General features: G+C 36.7%; 1 protein-coding gene across 5 annotated transcripts in view; it reads right to left on the reverse strand.

Annotated features, from left to right (window-relative positions):
• Window positions 1-247: 247 nt before the first annotated feature.
• SLIT2 (slit guidance ligand 2) overlaps window positions 248-14,471 on the reverse strand; it is a 266,165-nt gene continuing 251,941 nt past the window's right edge. For 3 of the 5 annotated variants that reach the window (XM_054202905.1, XM_054202906.1, XM_054202904.1), the window contains 4 exons: window positions 13,304-13,458; window positions 7,757-8,045; window positions 3,194-3,405; window positions 248-2,110 (listed from right to left, as the gene is read on the reverse strand). In XM_054202905.1, the coding sequence (XP_054058880.1) occupies window positions 1,869-2,110; window positions 3,194-3,405; window positions 7,757-8,045; window positions 13,304-13,458 (898 nt within the window). In that variant the 3' untranslated portion in view covers window positions 248-1,868. The other 2 variants (XM_054202908.1, XM_054202909.1) reach the window with 2 other exon arrangements.

Consider the following 14,471-nt stretch of genomic DNA (forward strand, 5'->3'; position numbering starts at 1 on the left):
TAAGTCTTTTGTTAATTTTGGTATGAGATCAGCTGTGTTCGTAATGAACCGACATTTTCAGATGTCACTGTCTGTAGGTGTAATAATCCTGTTAATTCCTTCTTCGGATTTTCAGCAATGAATACACTAGATCTAGGGTTGGATTTTATTCTGTTTTTTACCAAATATTCTCTGCAACTACAGGTGTTTAATTAAAGGCTGTTAGACAATTTAAACTTCTCAGAAGAATACAAATAAAAGCTGTTAATGAAGTAAATATCTGTTTAATTTACAAACATCAGTAGCATTACTGATATCAGTCCAAATAAGACAAAGCACACTGCATTACACATGTACATCTAACTTTTTTGTAAAAAAAATAATAAAATAAAATTGAAAAACATCTGCATTTTTACAGGGTACCCTGGGTTTTACTGAAAGAAGAACACAACCCACTATCAATTACCAGTTCTACATTATAATTTAGCAGCAACATGTTAACATGGGGAACATTAGGGCAGTAAAGTAGTTTTATTATTTGGGGAAAGTCACAGTTCTTGATAGCACAGCCTTTTTTTCTTTTTTTATAAAAAAGGTAAAGAGCTCCATGGGAATATTAATTTATAAAGATCTACCTTCTAATGTCATTTTCTACACGCCATCTTATTTTCTGTAAGTACTGTAATATAGGGAAAATTAACTTCTCTACAATTGCCACCTACTGTAAAGACATTTTCTGTCATACATTACAGGTTCTTGGAAGGTGTCCTGAATATCTGCTGTATGTGAAAACTGCAGATTGTCATCACTTTCAGATTCAGGGACACCAAGTGGACAGATTCTAAGGAAAAGAAAAAGGGAAGGGGAGGAAAAACCAGACCAAAAACATTTACCCCAAGACGACATGCTACGTTAGTTCTATTGCAAAAAATCCTGATTTTAAGTCCTTTTAAAAAAAAAAATAAAAAAAATTACAAAAATACTGGGACAAATATAAATTAATATATATTAAAGCATTGAAAAACAGTAAAAGGGATGGCCTAAAAGGGTTAAGTACAATGTACTTTGATACAATAAATATTTCTCAATGAAACCGAATACTGTATAGAGTTGTTTAGAACTCATAGAAACAGAAATCCATATTATTACTAATTTATCCATCAATAATCTATTTTTATCATCCCCAAAAAACATTTATATTACAAAAAATTAATACTGGAAAAGGGCAGATAAACACTTTTTTATGCTTCTTTTGCTAACATGCTGACATAAAAGTATACATCATCAGGAGATTTCAGGATTATAGTATATTCTCATATCTCCCGTTTCCCATCCATTAAATGGGACCCCGTCTTCTCAAGATGCTTAATAATTCCAAAGGATAAAATGTATTTCATACAATTGTTACTTCTGTATAATCTGATTCTTTTCACTCATAATGCTTCCTCCTCCATAGGTAAGTGATTTGTATGGCCTGTCAAGACAATAAAATATACTGATACGAAAGTGAAAAAACAAGCCTCGTGTTCTGGTCAATATTTCATCTCTGAGCTGTTAAGTTGAAAGTCACATGTGTATAGTGTCAGTGTATCTTCAGCATGTTATAAAGAAGAATCCATGTTAAAAGCAGTTAAAGTTTCCCATCTCTGTTGCAATGTTACCAGGTCTTTTTTTTTTTTTTCTTCAAAGCTCCTCTTGGTTATGAGAAGTCTCAGTTCAAGCACTTGAATCTTTTTTCAAATGAAGAAAAAGTCTTTATTCTCATAATAAAAATAAGTCTGTTCTGTATTTTACAATATATTTCAAATATTTCCACTATGAAGCTTTAATTAGTCCGACACGGTCAATAAGTATACAACATTTTCAAAAGACAAGTGTGACAGGGACACTTAGGAGGGACAATTTGTACAGCCACACTTCACCACTTTCTCAACCTCGTCCACAAATGACGACCCGTCAGTGCATTCAAAAGAGTATTTCCGTCTCTTGCTCCTCAGTGGTCCACAGCACTGCCCGGTTGAACATCCTCCTTTACATTCTAGTCTCGATACCTTCTTGGTCGTCTGGCACGCAGCATACCCTTGCTGCTTTTGGTAGTAATCTCGGATTCGTTCCCCTCGACAAGAGATTTCTGTAGAAAACAACATTTAAAATAAGAGAGACACTTTTGAGACACAGGTCAAAGAGCGGCTGACGTTGCTAAGGAAGATGCTGTGTTTCTAATTGCAGTTGGGATGGATATTTTAAAGTTTGACTCAGACTGTATATCAGAAACTAGGGGTTCTAGCAAACGTAATTTGATTAATGCTGAGTTTTATTTCCTATACCTCCTATTTTCAGCAAAGTTTATATTATGTATATGTAAACCATAAATACAAAGCTATTACAATGACAAGAAAATTGGAAGCTTAAATCTTTTCCTCTTTTATAAAAATACACATCTTCTGTTCCTACATTGCTTGCAGCTGGTTCTATTTACCATAGGGAAATGTTTCAGAGAGCATGCAATTTAATTTATTAGACCTGGAGTTTAATATTATTCAAACTGTTATTTAATACAAGTTACATTCCACTAACTTCATAAATTACTGAGGTATAAAAGCAGCTAAAAATGAGACATCTGTTAAAAGTTCTACAACCATACTCTTCTATTCTGTTCACATCTATGTACAATACAAAATAAATGCCATCTGGGGTAAGGGAAGGAGAGGGAGAGGGAGAGCTTTGATAGACAAAGGAAAAAGAAAAAGGTAGGGGGAAAAGTCATCCTGTTTTCATCCGTCTCACCTGCATAATTCGCTGTGATAAATCAGTTGAAGCTGAGAGGTCAAAAGTAGAGTTTGTGATAAAACTAGGAGCAGAATCATTGGATTTGGCTTCTCAGTTGCAGAAGGCAGAGAAACAATAAATACAGAAAGATACAGCAGGTAAAAGGTAATAGTTCAATATAGTAAAAATGTGTTTCTGAATAAAGGCAAAAAAGAGAAATGTTTTCACAGCAAAACATTTGATGAAAAAATCCTCAAAATGGAAACAAGTTCATGGCAAGAGTTTGATTTGTCTCTCACTGAGATGAATTCTATTGGTAAAAAAAAAAGCAACAAATGTGTATTGTGGGGGAAAAAAAAGTTGGTAATGCTTTTGGCTGTTCATGTTTTAATAAAAAAACCTCTTTTCTAAGACTGAAACAACATGATTTTTAAATTTTTTTTACCTTTATCACAGTTGTCCCCCGTGTATCCGCTGCTGCATTCGCAATATGGTTTCCCAAGTCCTGAAAGCCTGCATTTGCCATGTTTACACCTGATGGATTGGCAGGGGTTAAACAGCATTTCGTCTTCATCACAGAGGACTCCCCCATGTCCCTGCAGGCATTTACAACTGTATGAAAATGCATTGATCGGCAAGCAGGTACCATGCACACATCTACAGGGGAAACAAGCCCAAGAGAATAAAAATAAATTATTCATCAAAGTTCAGGCTAAGCAACATTGACTACAAATACTTTGGACTGTACTTGGAAGAAATTGCTTTTGTTTCTAATGGACTTTTTTCAGCGAGATGCAGTGAAGTGGGTTAGAATTGGTACGCAGGTTTATACAAAACAGGCTGCAGTACAGAACTCTCTCTCACCAGAAAACAGCCACTGTAGATGTGTTATGGAAGACTTTTACAGGCCACAGTTATGAAAACCAACATTTCCTGTCTACCTAAATTTTCAGTATGCTTTTGAGAAGAACACAGCAAAATCAAGCCCAACCATAATCCACTAGAATTAAGTAGAGAAAAAGGTTACTCACCTGAAAATCTGGTTTTTGTATCACTTAAGAAAAAAAATTAATTGTCACTCATGAAATATGGGCTCCCAGCACAAAGACAGGTCAGGCACTTCCTAACTGAAGCACTTCTGACCCAGCAATGGCAGTTTCAAAGCTGAACACATGCTCCCCCATCAAATACATTAGTCTGCATTGCCAGCTGCCAGTAGCGTGGTCATATCACGTATGAGGCAGGTCTTCGCTTCACTGAAAGCCACCAGCACTCATCTAGTACGCATGCGGAAATTCACACTAGATGAGGTTGCACATTTTCAAGTCTCACCCAAGTGATTAAACTAGCTACTCTGGCAGTTGAGCTTCGGTAAGCATTTGTGGCAGGCTCAAATCCTGTTGTTAGACAAAAAAAGGCTGTGGTTAACTCATCTGCTCGGTTCTGATGTACAGCATGGGAACACACAGTGGTTTTACTTCTCTTGAGAGAGAGCTGGTGTTTCCCAAAAGGAGGGTGTTTAATTACCTGTTCCTAAGTGTAAGCTGAAGGCTAAGGGAATTCATCTTCTGAAAACATCACCAATGACCACTTCCCTATGTTCATTTGGTGGCACAGGGTCAATAACTTTCTTCCTAGAAATAACGTTATTTTCTTTAACTGTTGTCTTGATACACAAGTTTTCTGTCTACACACTGCTTCCTAGGGAGACCTCAGTGAAGATTCCTCTGTAAGGGCAAAAGCAATCCTGACGTTCAAGGTCACAGTCACCCTCCCTAATGTTTCTCCTCTCTAATGTTTTTCCTCTCTGTATTGTAAGATCCCTGAGCCCACAGCCTCCTTAGTAGGTTGCGGCAGCCACCTAAATAAACATATAAATAAATGGAAATCTTTAGATAAAAAATAAAATAAATAAATAAATCCCATTCGATCTAAAATAAAATCCTTCATTTAAATTTGAAGATGGTGAAAAAAATCATATAAAATTGCATTTCATAGTAAAAGAAGAGTTCTGCTAAGAACAATATCTCATTTTGAAATTTTTTAGATAACACAGTCTGGAAGCTTTTTGCTTTGTACGCTACTCCTTCAGTACAGTAAGAAATCTGGTAAAATTGAAAAGAATGCACAACATTTTTTAACCTTGACAAACTTGCATTAACTATTTTAAACTGCTTCAGTTTATAAACATCAACAAATTTCCCTCATCAGTGAAACCTACACTACAATTCTCCAACTGTACCCTTAATTTTGTGCAAGTACTTTAGGCACGATGTAACTTGGAGGAAAAAAGAGTATGGGAAGTCATTCTCATCACAGGATATTTAAACAAAAGGTGCAACACGTAGCCTCCATTCACATATCCAGTTTGGGATTAAAAACCGCAAATATAAAACTTAACTAATAGCTTAAGGACCCCCAACTTCCCTATTATGCAAGAGTCCGTACTTTTGAAGCAACTATGTTCCCTAAAAAATTCCAAATTTTCCTATGGTTGAAGTCTGATATTCCAAGACTGTTAGATTAAGCAACTCAAAATTCGAAGGCTTAAGGAGTACCAGAAAAAGCAGATCGCTTTTGTTTAGTTTTCAGTATGTTTAGCATTTGATCTGTTCACCATTTACAAAACAACTACTTTTAGGACATCTGATGTATAAAGTTACACATATACATATATGATGTATAAATGCCGTGTTCTACACAGGCTGTTTTAGATATCAAAGCAATCTGTGTCAGGATCTTTGGTAAAGTTCTGTTTGACTTAGAGGATGGTTAAATCTTAGCTAATGCCAACTCTCATACTTTTCCTTCCACCTGTTCTTTGAAGCCCTAAATTTCATCTTCAGACTGTACTGAAAGGAACATCAAGCTAAATGCAAACTCTCGAGCACAGTTTCATCTTACCTAATTTTAGGTACCTATGTTAGGCACCCAAGTCAGATGTATAATTGCCATAAGCTCCCCACACAGTCGTGGAGTGAAACGAGCTTATGCAGAGCGTGACTACACCACTTGAGGTCTAATTTACTCTTCAGAAATGTGTTCATTCCTTTACTGACTACAGAGGAAACTTCGGTCGCTCTGTTCTGAAGTCAAGCACCTAAACTTGGGTTAAATAAATGTAAGCATTAAGCCATTTCATGGTGTGCAGGGATCTCTAAAAGATCCCCTACATTTTCGAAATGGAGATCACAGTGACAAGTCTGTTCCTCAGATAGAGTGAAATGTTATACTTAGACAAAAAGCATCTAGTCAATAGACAGGATTTAGAGATGAATCAAGAAATACAGAATCAAAGTCCCCAGGAACTAAAGAACAAAAACCCCCTCCTTCACTCCAAATAAACAATTTTGGTTTGGCTTTCTCTCCTAAAAGCTCCCAGCACTGTATACAGCTGAAACAAAACCAATACTTTCAAGAGCTAACAAAATACTAATGTTGTGCTCCCTTAATTCTACCCTTGATACTGCCTGTATCTGATACTTGCCAAGTTTTGTAATTTACTGCAAAAAGCACTCCATTTGGGTGCTGATGTATATAGTTATAAGAACCTATACAGAATTTTTCAAGGACACTTCAAAGAAATTCTTTGGGCTTTCTTATTATAGAAGTTGGTGGCTACAGTTCCATGTTATTTAAAGTATAAAATGGATATGATAGACATTGCATGTGTATTTTTCAATCTGCTGTGACTTCCTTTCTTTATCTTTAAGTTACTGTGAAAGAGGACAGGGTAAGAAAAAGACCCATAAACAAGGAAGTGCTATAATGATATGCCTCAAAAAAATCACTGTTGTGGCTTTGGGAAGAGTTCAAAACTTAACAGTACTGAAGGAGTCCACAACCAATGTAAACAATGTTAACTGCATTGTAAAACATGCTAACTAGTGTATAAAGCTTTAAAGGGTTAGACTCTCCATACACATTATGTGAAAAGATCACTTAAACAACATTTTATATGGGAATTGAAAATCATCTTATTAGAATCTCTTAGCAAACTCAGGCCACTGGTCCTTAAAAATCAAAAGTTATATACGCCACAGCTCTGAAAAAGCAGCAGCCAAAAGATCTAAGCACGTTTACTTTAAAACCCCTCCCCCCCCTCCTCCCTGCCCCCCCCAAAAAACAACGAAAAAAGAGAGAGAAAAAACCAGTGTTTGCCAAACTGTAGTAGGGACAGTGGTAAGGGGAAACAGAATGACATCTTCTTGCCCATAACCAATAAATCCTGAAGAACTTTGAACTTCTGAAGTTTCTGATCTTCTTGTGCTGGGAGACCATAAGCCAAAACCCTGAATCTGTCTCTATAGTCAATTTAAAAGATGAATATGCATAGATATCAATATACGCATATATACATATCTTTCACTCTCTCTCTACACATATATATACATGACCCTCTCTATAAACATACATAAAATGTCCAACCTAAAATGTTGTAGTCAAATCAGCAAAAAGAATTAGCACATGTGGACTTAAACAGAAGTTTACCATAAAGGTAGAAATCTATTTTCCTGCTAAAACCTGGGGTACTGTGAAAATAAAAAAAAATATTAGATATTTCTATTGTATCAAGTTTTTAAACACATCAGAGAAAAATAATAATTGTATTTCCTCATTCTGTACAATTATAAGTAAGCAAATAGATATGTTTTTTCATTTGCAACTTCTTCTAAATGATTTTTGTACCAAATGTCATACCAACACTTGCATCTTGCATCGGTGTGGCCCATTACAGAAGTAGCCCATACAGAAGTACCTAAGAGCGTACCCCAGGCTTTAGGCAGGACTTCAGTGAGATGCGCGCATCTGCTCCCCTAAACTGGGAACTTCTCCTCATTAAGTTTATGGAAAGAAAATACTATAACCTGGATGCTGTTTTCATTTTTACATGCCCAGGATATTTTTTTCCTGCTGAAAAAAGCGCGAACTTTCATGAAAAAAAATATACATAACAGGAGGCTTATATGCATATTATACTACTGTAGTGTCTTGAGGAAGGACATACTTATTTCCAAGACATGGGTCATTAGTTTGTTGATCACAGAGGGGTCCAGTCCATCCTCCTTCGCACTCACAGGAAAAGCCCGACTGGCTGGTAGCATGGCATGTTCCATGCACACAAACTTTCTTATGACAAGGCTCGCAACCCGGCAGAATTCCCACTTGCAGTGGCACATTCCTGAAGTCCTGGAGTTCGCTGTTGATGTACAGATTACTGATGCAACCATGGAAGCTGGTGCCATTCTGTCCCGGAGACTGGCGTAAAGCTGCTATGTTATTTTTCACAGGCATGCCTAGGAAATTAATAATAGCAAATAACCAATGTATTCTTTGATACAAGTTTCTCTACCACTTTCCCTATTGTTTAAGCATTTTTAAAGAAACATTTCTTCCTAATTAATTATTCTTAGGTATTCAGCCTACAACCTTAAGCAAGGATCTAGTATTTGAAAATTGTCCTAGTTGTCAAGCATGCATTTAAACCAGCTCCAGACCTGTAAGTCTCTAGGTCCAACTAAAGAGACGTATATAGGACTTCATACAGGAAGCTCGGAACTGTGAAAAGGTTCAGATACAGGCCTGTTTTTGACCTACTGCAATTAAGTCCAGGGTCACAGAATCACAGAATGGTTGGGATTGGAAGGGGCCTCTGGAGATCATCTAGTCCAGCCCCCTGCCAGAGCAGGGTCACCCGGAGCAGGTTGCACAGGAACGCATCCAGGCAGGTTTTGAACGTCTCCAGAGACGGAGACTCCACCACCTCTCTGGGCAGCCTGTTCCAGTGGGATAGTACATAGTTTCTGAATCTTGTAAAAAGAAAAGTTGTTGAAATTTAGCAGTTGATACATGATTTTTTGTAAGCTGCTAAGATTCTCAAATCCAGAAAAATTTAGTAGGACCAACCCATCAATTTGGAGCTGGCATACACATTTCAAATGTGAAACTTTGCTAGTGAAAATTCTTGGAAAGAAAAACTCAAGAGGAGGAGGTTCCATTACTTTGAAAAATACTTTTGTTCAGTGTGTCTCAAAACCAGATAAATAAAAAAGCCTTTCATAGTTTCCACTGCAGTTTTTAACAAAGACAGACAGTAAGAACAATAATTTAACATCAAAATACTTATGTGCAGATATTTCTAGATAGTGCAAATGCCCCTGATGTTGGCAATGTTCAGAATAATTCCTCTGTTGTAGTCTATAATTGTTACAGGTGTAACTGGAGCAGGAGGTATATGCTATGTAGTTATCCTGTTGTGATCAGTTAAAATATTTAAGACTAGTTCAGAAGGAGCATTACTGACAAACATTGTCTCCTTGTAAAAATTAAGTTTCTTCTACTCCTCCTACCCTCTGCTTTTTTTTTTTTGGCTTTTTTTTTTTAAACTTATTGCCAACATATTGGTCTATATTAGTCCTTAAGATATTACATTAAAATAATTAATACAGAAATGCCTAAATACCTCCTGAGACTAATAAGTAAAGGAAATCAAAGTGTACTGAGCATTAGAAAAGGATCTGTCTACCTGAAAATCAATGTGCTTATTAGCTGCACAGGTTTATTCATAGGCAAAATTAACAATATTCATTCTGGCACTTAGTAAAGTCGCAACCAGAGAAAGACAAAATGTTCTGCATAGTTGCTCCTTAACCATGTAAACTAATACCCCTAATGGTTTTATGGAGTTACTCTGAACAGTTAAGAGTAATGCAGAAGTGCTACGCAACCTAATGAAGTAGATGTGCCTCTCATTTAGGGGTTATTGCAATTTCATTTGTGCTAAGCTTCAGTGATTATAAAAATGAACACTATTGCATCCATACTGCTGAAGAGCTTAATCTTCTTTGATCTTATCAGTTAAGTAAAATCATCTTGGGACTATTATATTAAAGGACTCAGACTACAAACAATCATTGCTTTCCATTTCCTCAAAACTATTTGCCATGTTCTCAAAATCCAGGGACAAGGCAGAGTCATCAAGGCCTCTTCACCCTGATGTCTCCCTTGAAAGCAACACTCAGCAAATGTCTGCAAATAGCAGAATACAGGCACTGAATTTATCCATTGTAAAAATAAAAGCTGCACAAAACTTAGTACACCAATGCAATGCTAAACTAGATGTTATGCTTCTGTCAAGAAATTTAGATATGATTTCTGGGAACCATATAAACATGTATCACACCAGATAGTATGAGATATATCACATGTGATTCAGAGAATTTTTTGTCTATGATCTCTAATATGGAAGACATTTGGAAACTCAACGCAAGCATATACACAAGATTTTAGTCTATACGCTTTTGCTTCTTCTAGCAAGTTTCCAAGTGTTAGAAAGCCAAAGTGTGTGCAAAAGCTGCTCATATTCTTTAGCAATATTTCCTAGATAATTTTTAGATTAAGGTTCTTTATCAGGTAGGGAAGAACTGCCATAGAAACGATGCAGACAAATATTTCAGCTCTATTTTCTGAAAGGTAAGAAAATAGTTCCCATCCCCCTTTAAGCTTTTGGTCACTGAACCTGACTACAGGTAAATTACCAAATTACTGCTCAAGGAGGCACATGGTAAGACCCCAATTAAATAACAGTCATACAGTAACACTGTCAGAATGAGTATCTCATTCAGAAGTGGCCAAACAGAGCAAGCACAAATGAAAAGCAGCTGATGCCCTACCTGTCTCTGAAATAGGGACTTCTGTGAAACAAGGTGCCACTCTCAACTACCAAAATATGCTCTAATTTCTGCGAGAAGAATATGAAGTATCAGTGAAGTCTGTGACCCCTTTGAAGAGTTTTTGAGAAGAAACAGATTGCCCCTTAAGACTTCTTACAAAAGGCCATGGGCTTTCAATATGATTTACTGAAATCTGTTATAGAAAGACCGAAAAATATCTAGTGTGTGTATTCTGACCACACAAGAGAGCCATACGGTTGGAAAAAGGTTAAAAAAAAAGAGTATAAATCAATTAGCCCACTTTCTGTAAAAATAAAGTTAAATTACCCTTTCTAAACCAACGCAAATATTGTGACCCAAGAATAACTTTGTCAAAAAAAAAAAAAGGGGGGGGGGAAGGAAAGAGAGAGAGAGTGAAAGAGAGACAGAAAACCATACAAGGGCTTGCTGTCAAGTCTGAATTTCATCCTGCCAGCTGAGGTGATGCTTACCAGAAATGCCATTTTAACAGGAAGGTGATAAGAGTAAGTGTAAGCTACATGATGATATAGGTGTCAAACCAAGACTTTGGCAAAGATAAAAATACAGCATAAAATCCTAGTGAGAATTCTTAACTGATGGAAATGTGTGATTAAATTCTCTAAAAATTCTAGATACAGTTGGATAAGAAAAAATTGAATGAATCTCAAAAACATGTGTAATATAAAGACATAAGAATGAAAACTCTCTCAAGAATTTTAAAGATCATAAATAGATAAACATAGTTAAAGAACAGAAAAGTTTAAGTGTTGAATATCAACCTACTGGTTGGGTTTTTTTGCTTTACTTTGTAATAATGTGCTTCTAATAATGGTTTTCATTCTGTTTTGGACCAACATTTTGTGTGACAACAGAAATAATTGTCTGCTTGGACCCTGCACGTGAAGAATAGAAATAGAAGGAACACAAAGCCTCTCTAAAGAATATGCACTGGGACAAAAAAAGACTCCTGCTTTTAGGAATCAAACTGCTAAAGGAAAAGGTTATTTCCAAAAGTTATTTCTGCTGATACTTCAAAATGACGATGCAGATTAATATGATCCTTCCAATGAAGACACAGATCTGCAAGATGAAGCAGCAAGGAGGAGAAGCACACATCACAAATCAACAAGTAAGTGTTAGCACTGCACCGAATAAATGTTTATAGTTGGCAGTCTAGCCTCATTTCATTAAAAGGTGCCCATAACAGACAGGAGGATCATTCTGCACTAAGCTCGGCTTTCCAGAAATAGTAAAATTGGCCTTAGCAGTCATTAAATAACAAACTGATATTGACGATACAAGTAAGCAAGCACACAGTGTCGTCTTAGAATCTCGGACCATCTCTCCTTCCAAAAAATGTGGCATAGGAAACTCTGTAAACAACACTGCAGAAGGGATACACATGAAAAAATGCACATGTGCTTCCACAAGGCAATCCTCCTTTGAAGGGTCATGATATGACGCAATTTTAAAGGCAGCTCATACATTTGATAATTTTAATTCTTTTTTCTGCTGGTATGGGGAGTGATAACTAATGTCTTGTACTTCTTCCCATCATAGATGGAAGGAGGTAATGACAAATCTGAAAAGATTTGGCAAAAAAGCGGAAGTGTTTCAAGGGAAGAATGGGGATTTTTAGAGACAAAAGTCAACTTACCCCTCATCACTTGTAACGGAGGCATTTGTTATACTGGTTTTTTAGGAGAAATAGACTTCTTCATGTGAATCACAGCACCTTCCTGTTTTGCTTTCCCATTAGAGATAAATCTAAGCAGCTACCCTAAGCTGTTCTGTGTATTTAGAAAGAGGATAAATAGCACCTTTGAGAAAACAGACATCTTACGAATGTATTACTGGTTGCATAGTTTTTTGCAAGGAGGCAAGATCCTCAAGTATAAAAACTTATTCTCAGACGCAAAAAATTTCTTAAGAATTAGACAAAATAAAAAAGACAGTAGGTATTCTTTTTACAGAAAGATCAGAAGGAGACTCCTTACATGTCTTCTGCCAGAGCATAAATAGAAGATGAAGACTGGTAGAAGATCAGCAGTATTTAAAAAGTTTGCTGAATAGCTCATCACTAAGAACTTAAGACTTGCTCCCAAGGACAGTAAGAAGGCACAACGCAGTGGCTGAAGTTTCTGACTCTGTTACATAGGTTATGCAGGCCCAACAGAAAATGGTGGCTAAAACAATGGGCTTGAATCCATAGTTCTCCAGAGTAAATTGCGGCAAACGATCAAAAATGTTTCAAATAGTTTATCTCCACAATCACCTACTGACAGTTTCACTGAAACAAACAATTCTTTCTTCTCAAAACAACAACAACAACGAAACAACAAACCCTGCCACATACTGTAAGGCAACTTTCCAGTTGGTTCCCTTCTTACCTGGTGTCACAACTCTATCAGCCCTAAGCAATAAGATTTCCAGGCAGAAACTATACTTCATGGTTTTATACCTTGCTCTTATTTCCTGCAGATAAGTGTGCAGTGAAGTAGAAATGTAAAACATGATCGAAACAGAATGCTACCATTTGTGCTTTCCGAATAGGCAGTACTGCATCTTCAGGTAGCTAAACAATGTTAAACACACTTCTTTGGTATAATAAGAAGCTAGATAACAGTAGAAAATTACAGAATTTTACAGTAGGCATCGAATCTCTGTCCCAATAAAAAAGCAACAGGTGCAGTTTGAGGAGATACTGTTTGTTAAAATTGAAACTCTTGAGATTAAATGCTGAAGTTTCATCTTAAGGTGTTATCTCAATGAATGAGTCTCTTAACATGTGTTTATTAATATATCTTACCAGAGTAAATTAGCTATGATACTGTTAGTGAGAAGCAGTAAGATTCGCTTACCTCCTACATACAGTGGAGAATCAAAATTCAAAGTGGATTGCTTGGACAAATTGGTGATTATCTTGGGGCTTCCTCCATCAATAGATAAAGACAGAATCTGATCCATAGCCAACAGCTCCACAATGTGGAAATTGCCATCATTAATCGTTTCCACACTGCAAAATAAACATTAATATTAATTTTAAACAGTTGATGGTCTGGTTAGAACAGTTTTTGCGCTTCTTCCCTTTTAATAGTTAATACAGCTTCAGAACAGAACTTCTCCAGGAGAGCTAGATTTTAAGCAAGGACATGCGTATATGCTTAAGAGCTAATACAATATAAAACCCTGCCACCAGTACCCTATTAATAATACATATTGTAAATTAATAGCCCTTTTTCATTCAAAGTTATTCCTGTACTCATCAAGTAATGAACTGTGTAAATATAGATGATATTCTAAACATCAGTTGAAACACATTTACTAGGCAGGAAGTTGAACACAAAAAGAATTTGGAGTTCTTCTACAACAATGATCAGAGGGCTGGAACACCTCTTGTATGAAGAAAGGCTGGGAGAATTGGGGGTCGTTCAGCCTGGAGAAGAGAAGGCTCTGGGGAGACCTTATTGTGGCCTTTCAGTGCTTAAAGGGAGCTTATAAGAAGGATGGGGACAGACTATTTAATAAGACCTGTTGTGATAGGAAAAGGGGTAATGGTTTTAAACTAAACGAGGGTAGATTTAGATTAGATAGCATCTATAAAATAAAGGAAGATGATGTAAAGAAGAAATTCTTTACTATGAGGGTGATGAAACACTAGGACAGGTTGCCCGGGGAGGTTGTGGATGCCCCATCCCTGGAAGTGTTCAAGGCCAGGCTGGATGGGGCTTTGAGCAGCCTGGTCTAGTGGGAGGTGTCCCTGCCCAGGGCAGGGGGCTTGGAACTAGATGATCATTAAAGGTCCCTTCCGACCTAAGCCATTCTGTGATTCTAATGTTATTTCAATATATTATTTTTGTGCATGTCTGTGCATCCTACATGTTACATAGTATCGGGTTTACATATTTTGCAAGTCTGAAGGCCTGTGTTAACTCCAGTGATATATAAACCTACTATTTCATGGAATATGGAACTGCACCTAACCTTAGTCCTGCCAGACAAAATCACGTCATTGGTCCAGACAGCTCC

This window comes from Rissa tridactyla, chromosome 5, assembly GCF_028500815.1.
Source record: "Rissa tridactyla isolate bRisTri1 chromosome 5, bRisTri1.patW.cur.20221130, whole genome shotgun sequence".
NCBI classification, from domain to species: Eukaryota; Metazoa; Chordata; class Aves; order Charadriiformes; family Laridae; genus Rissa; species Rissa tridactyla.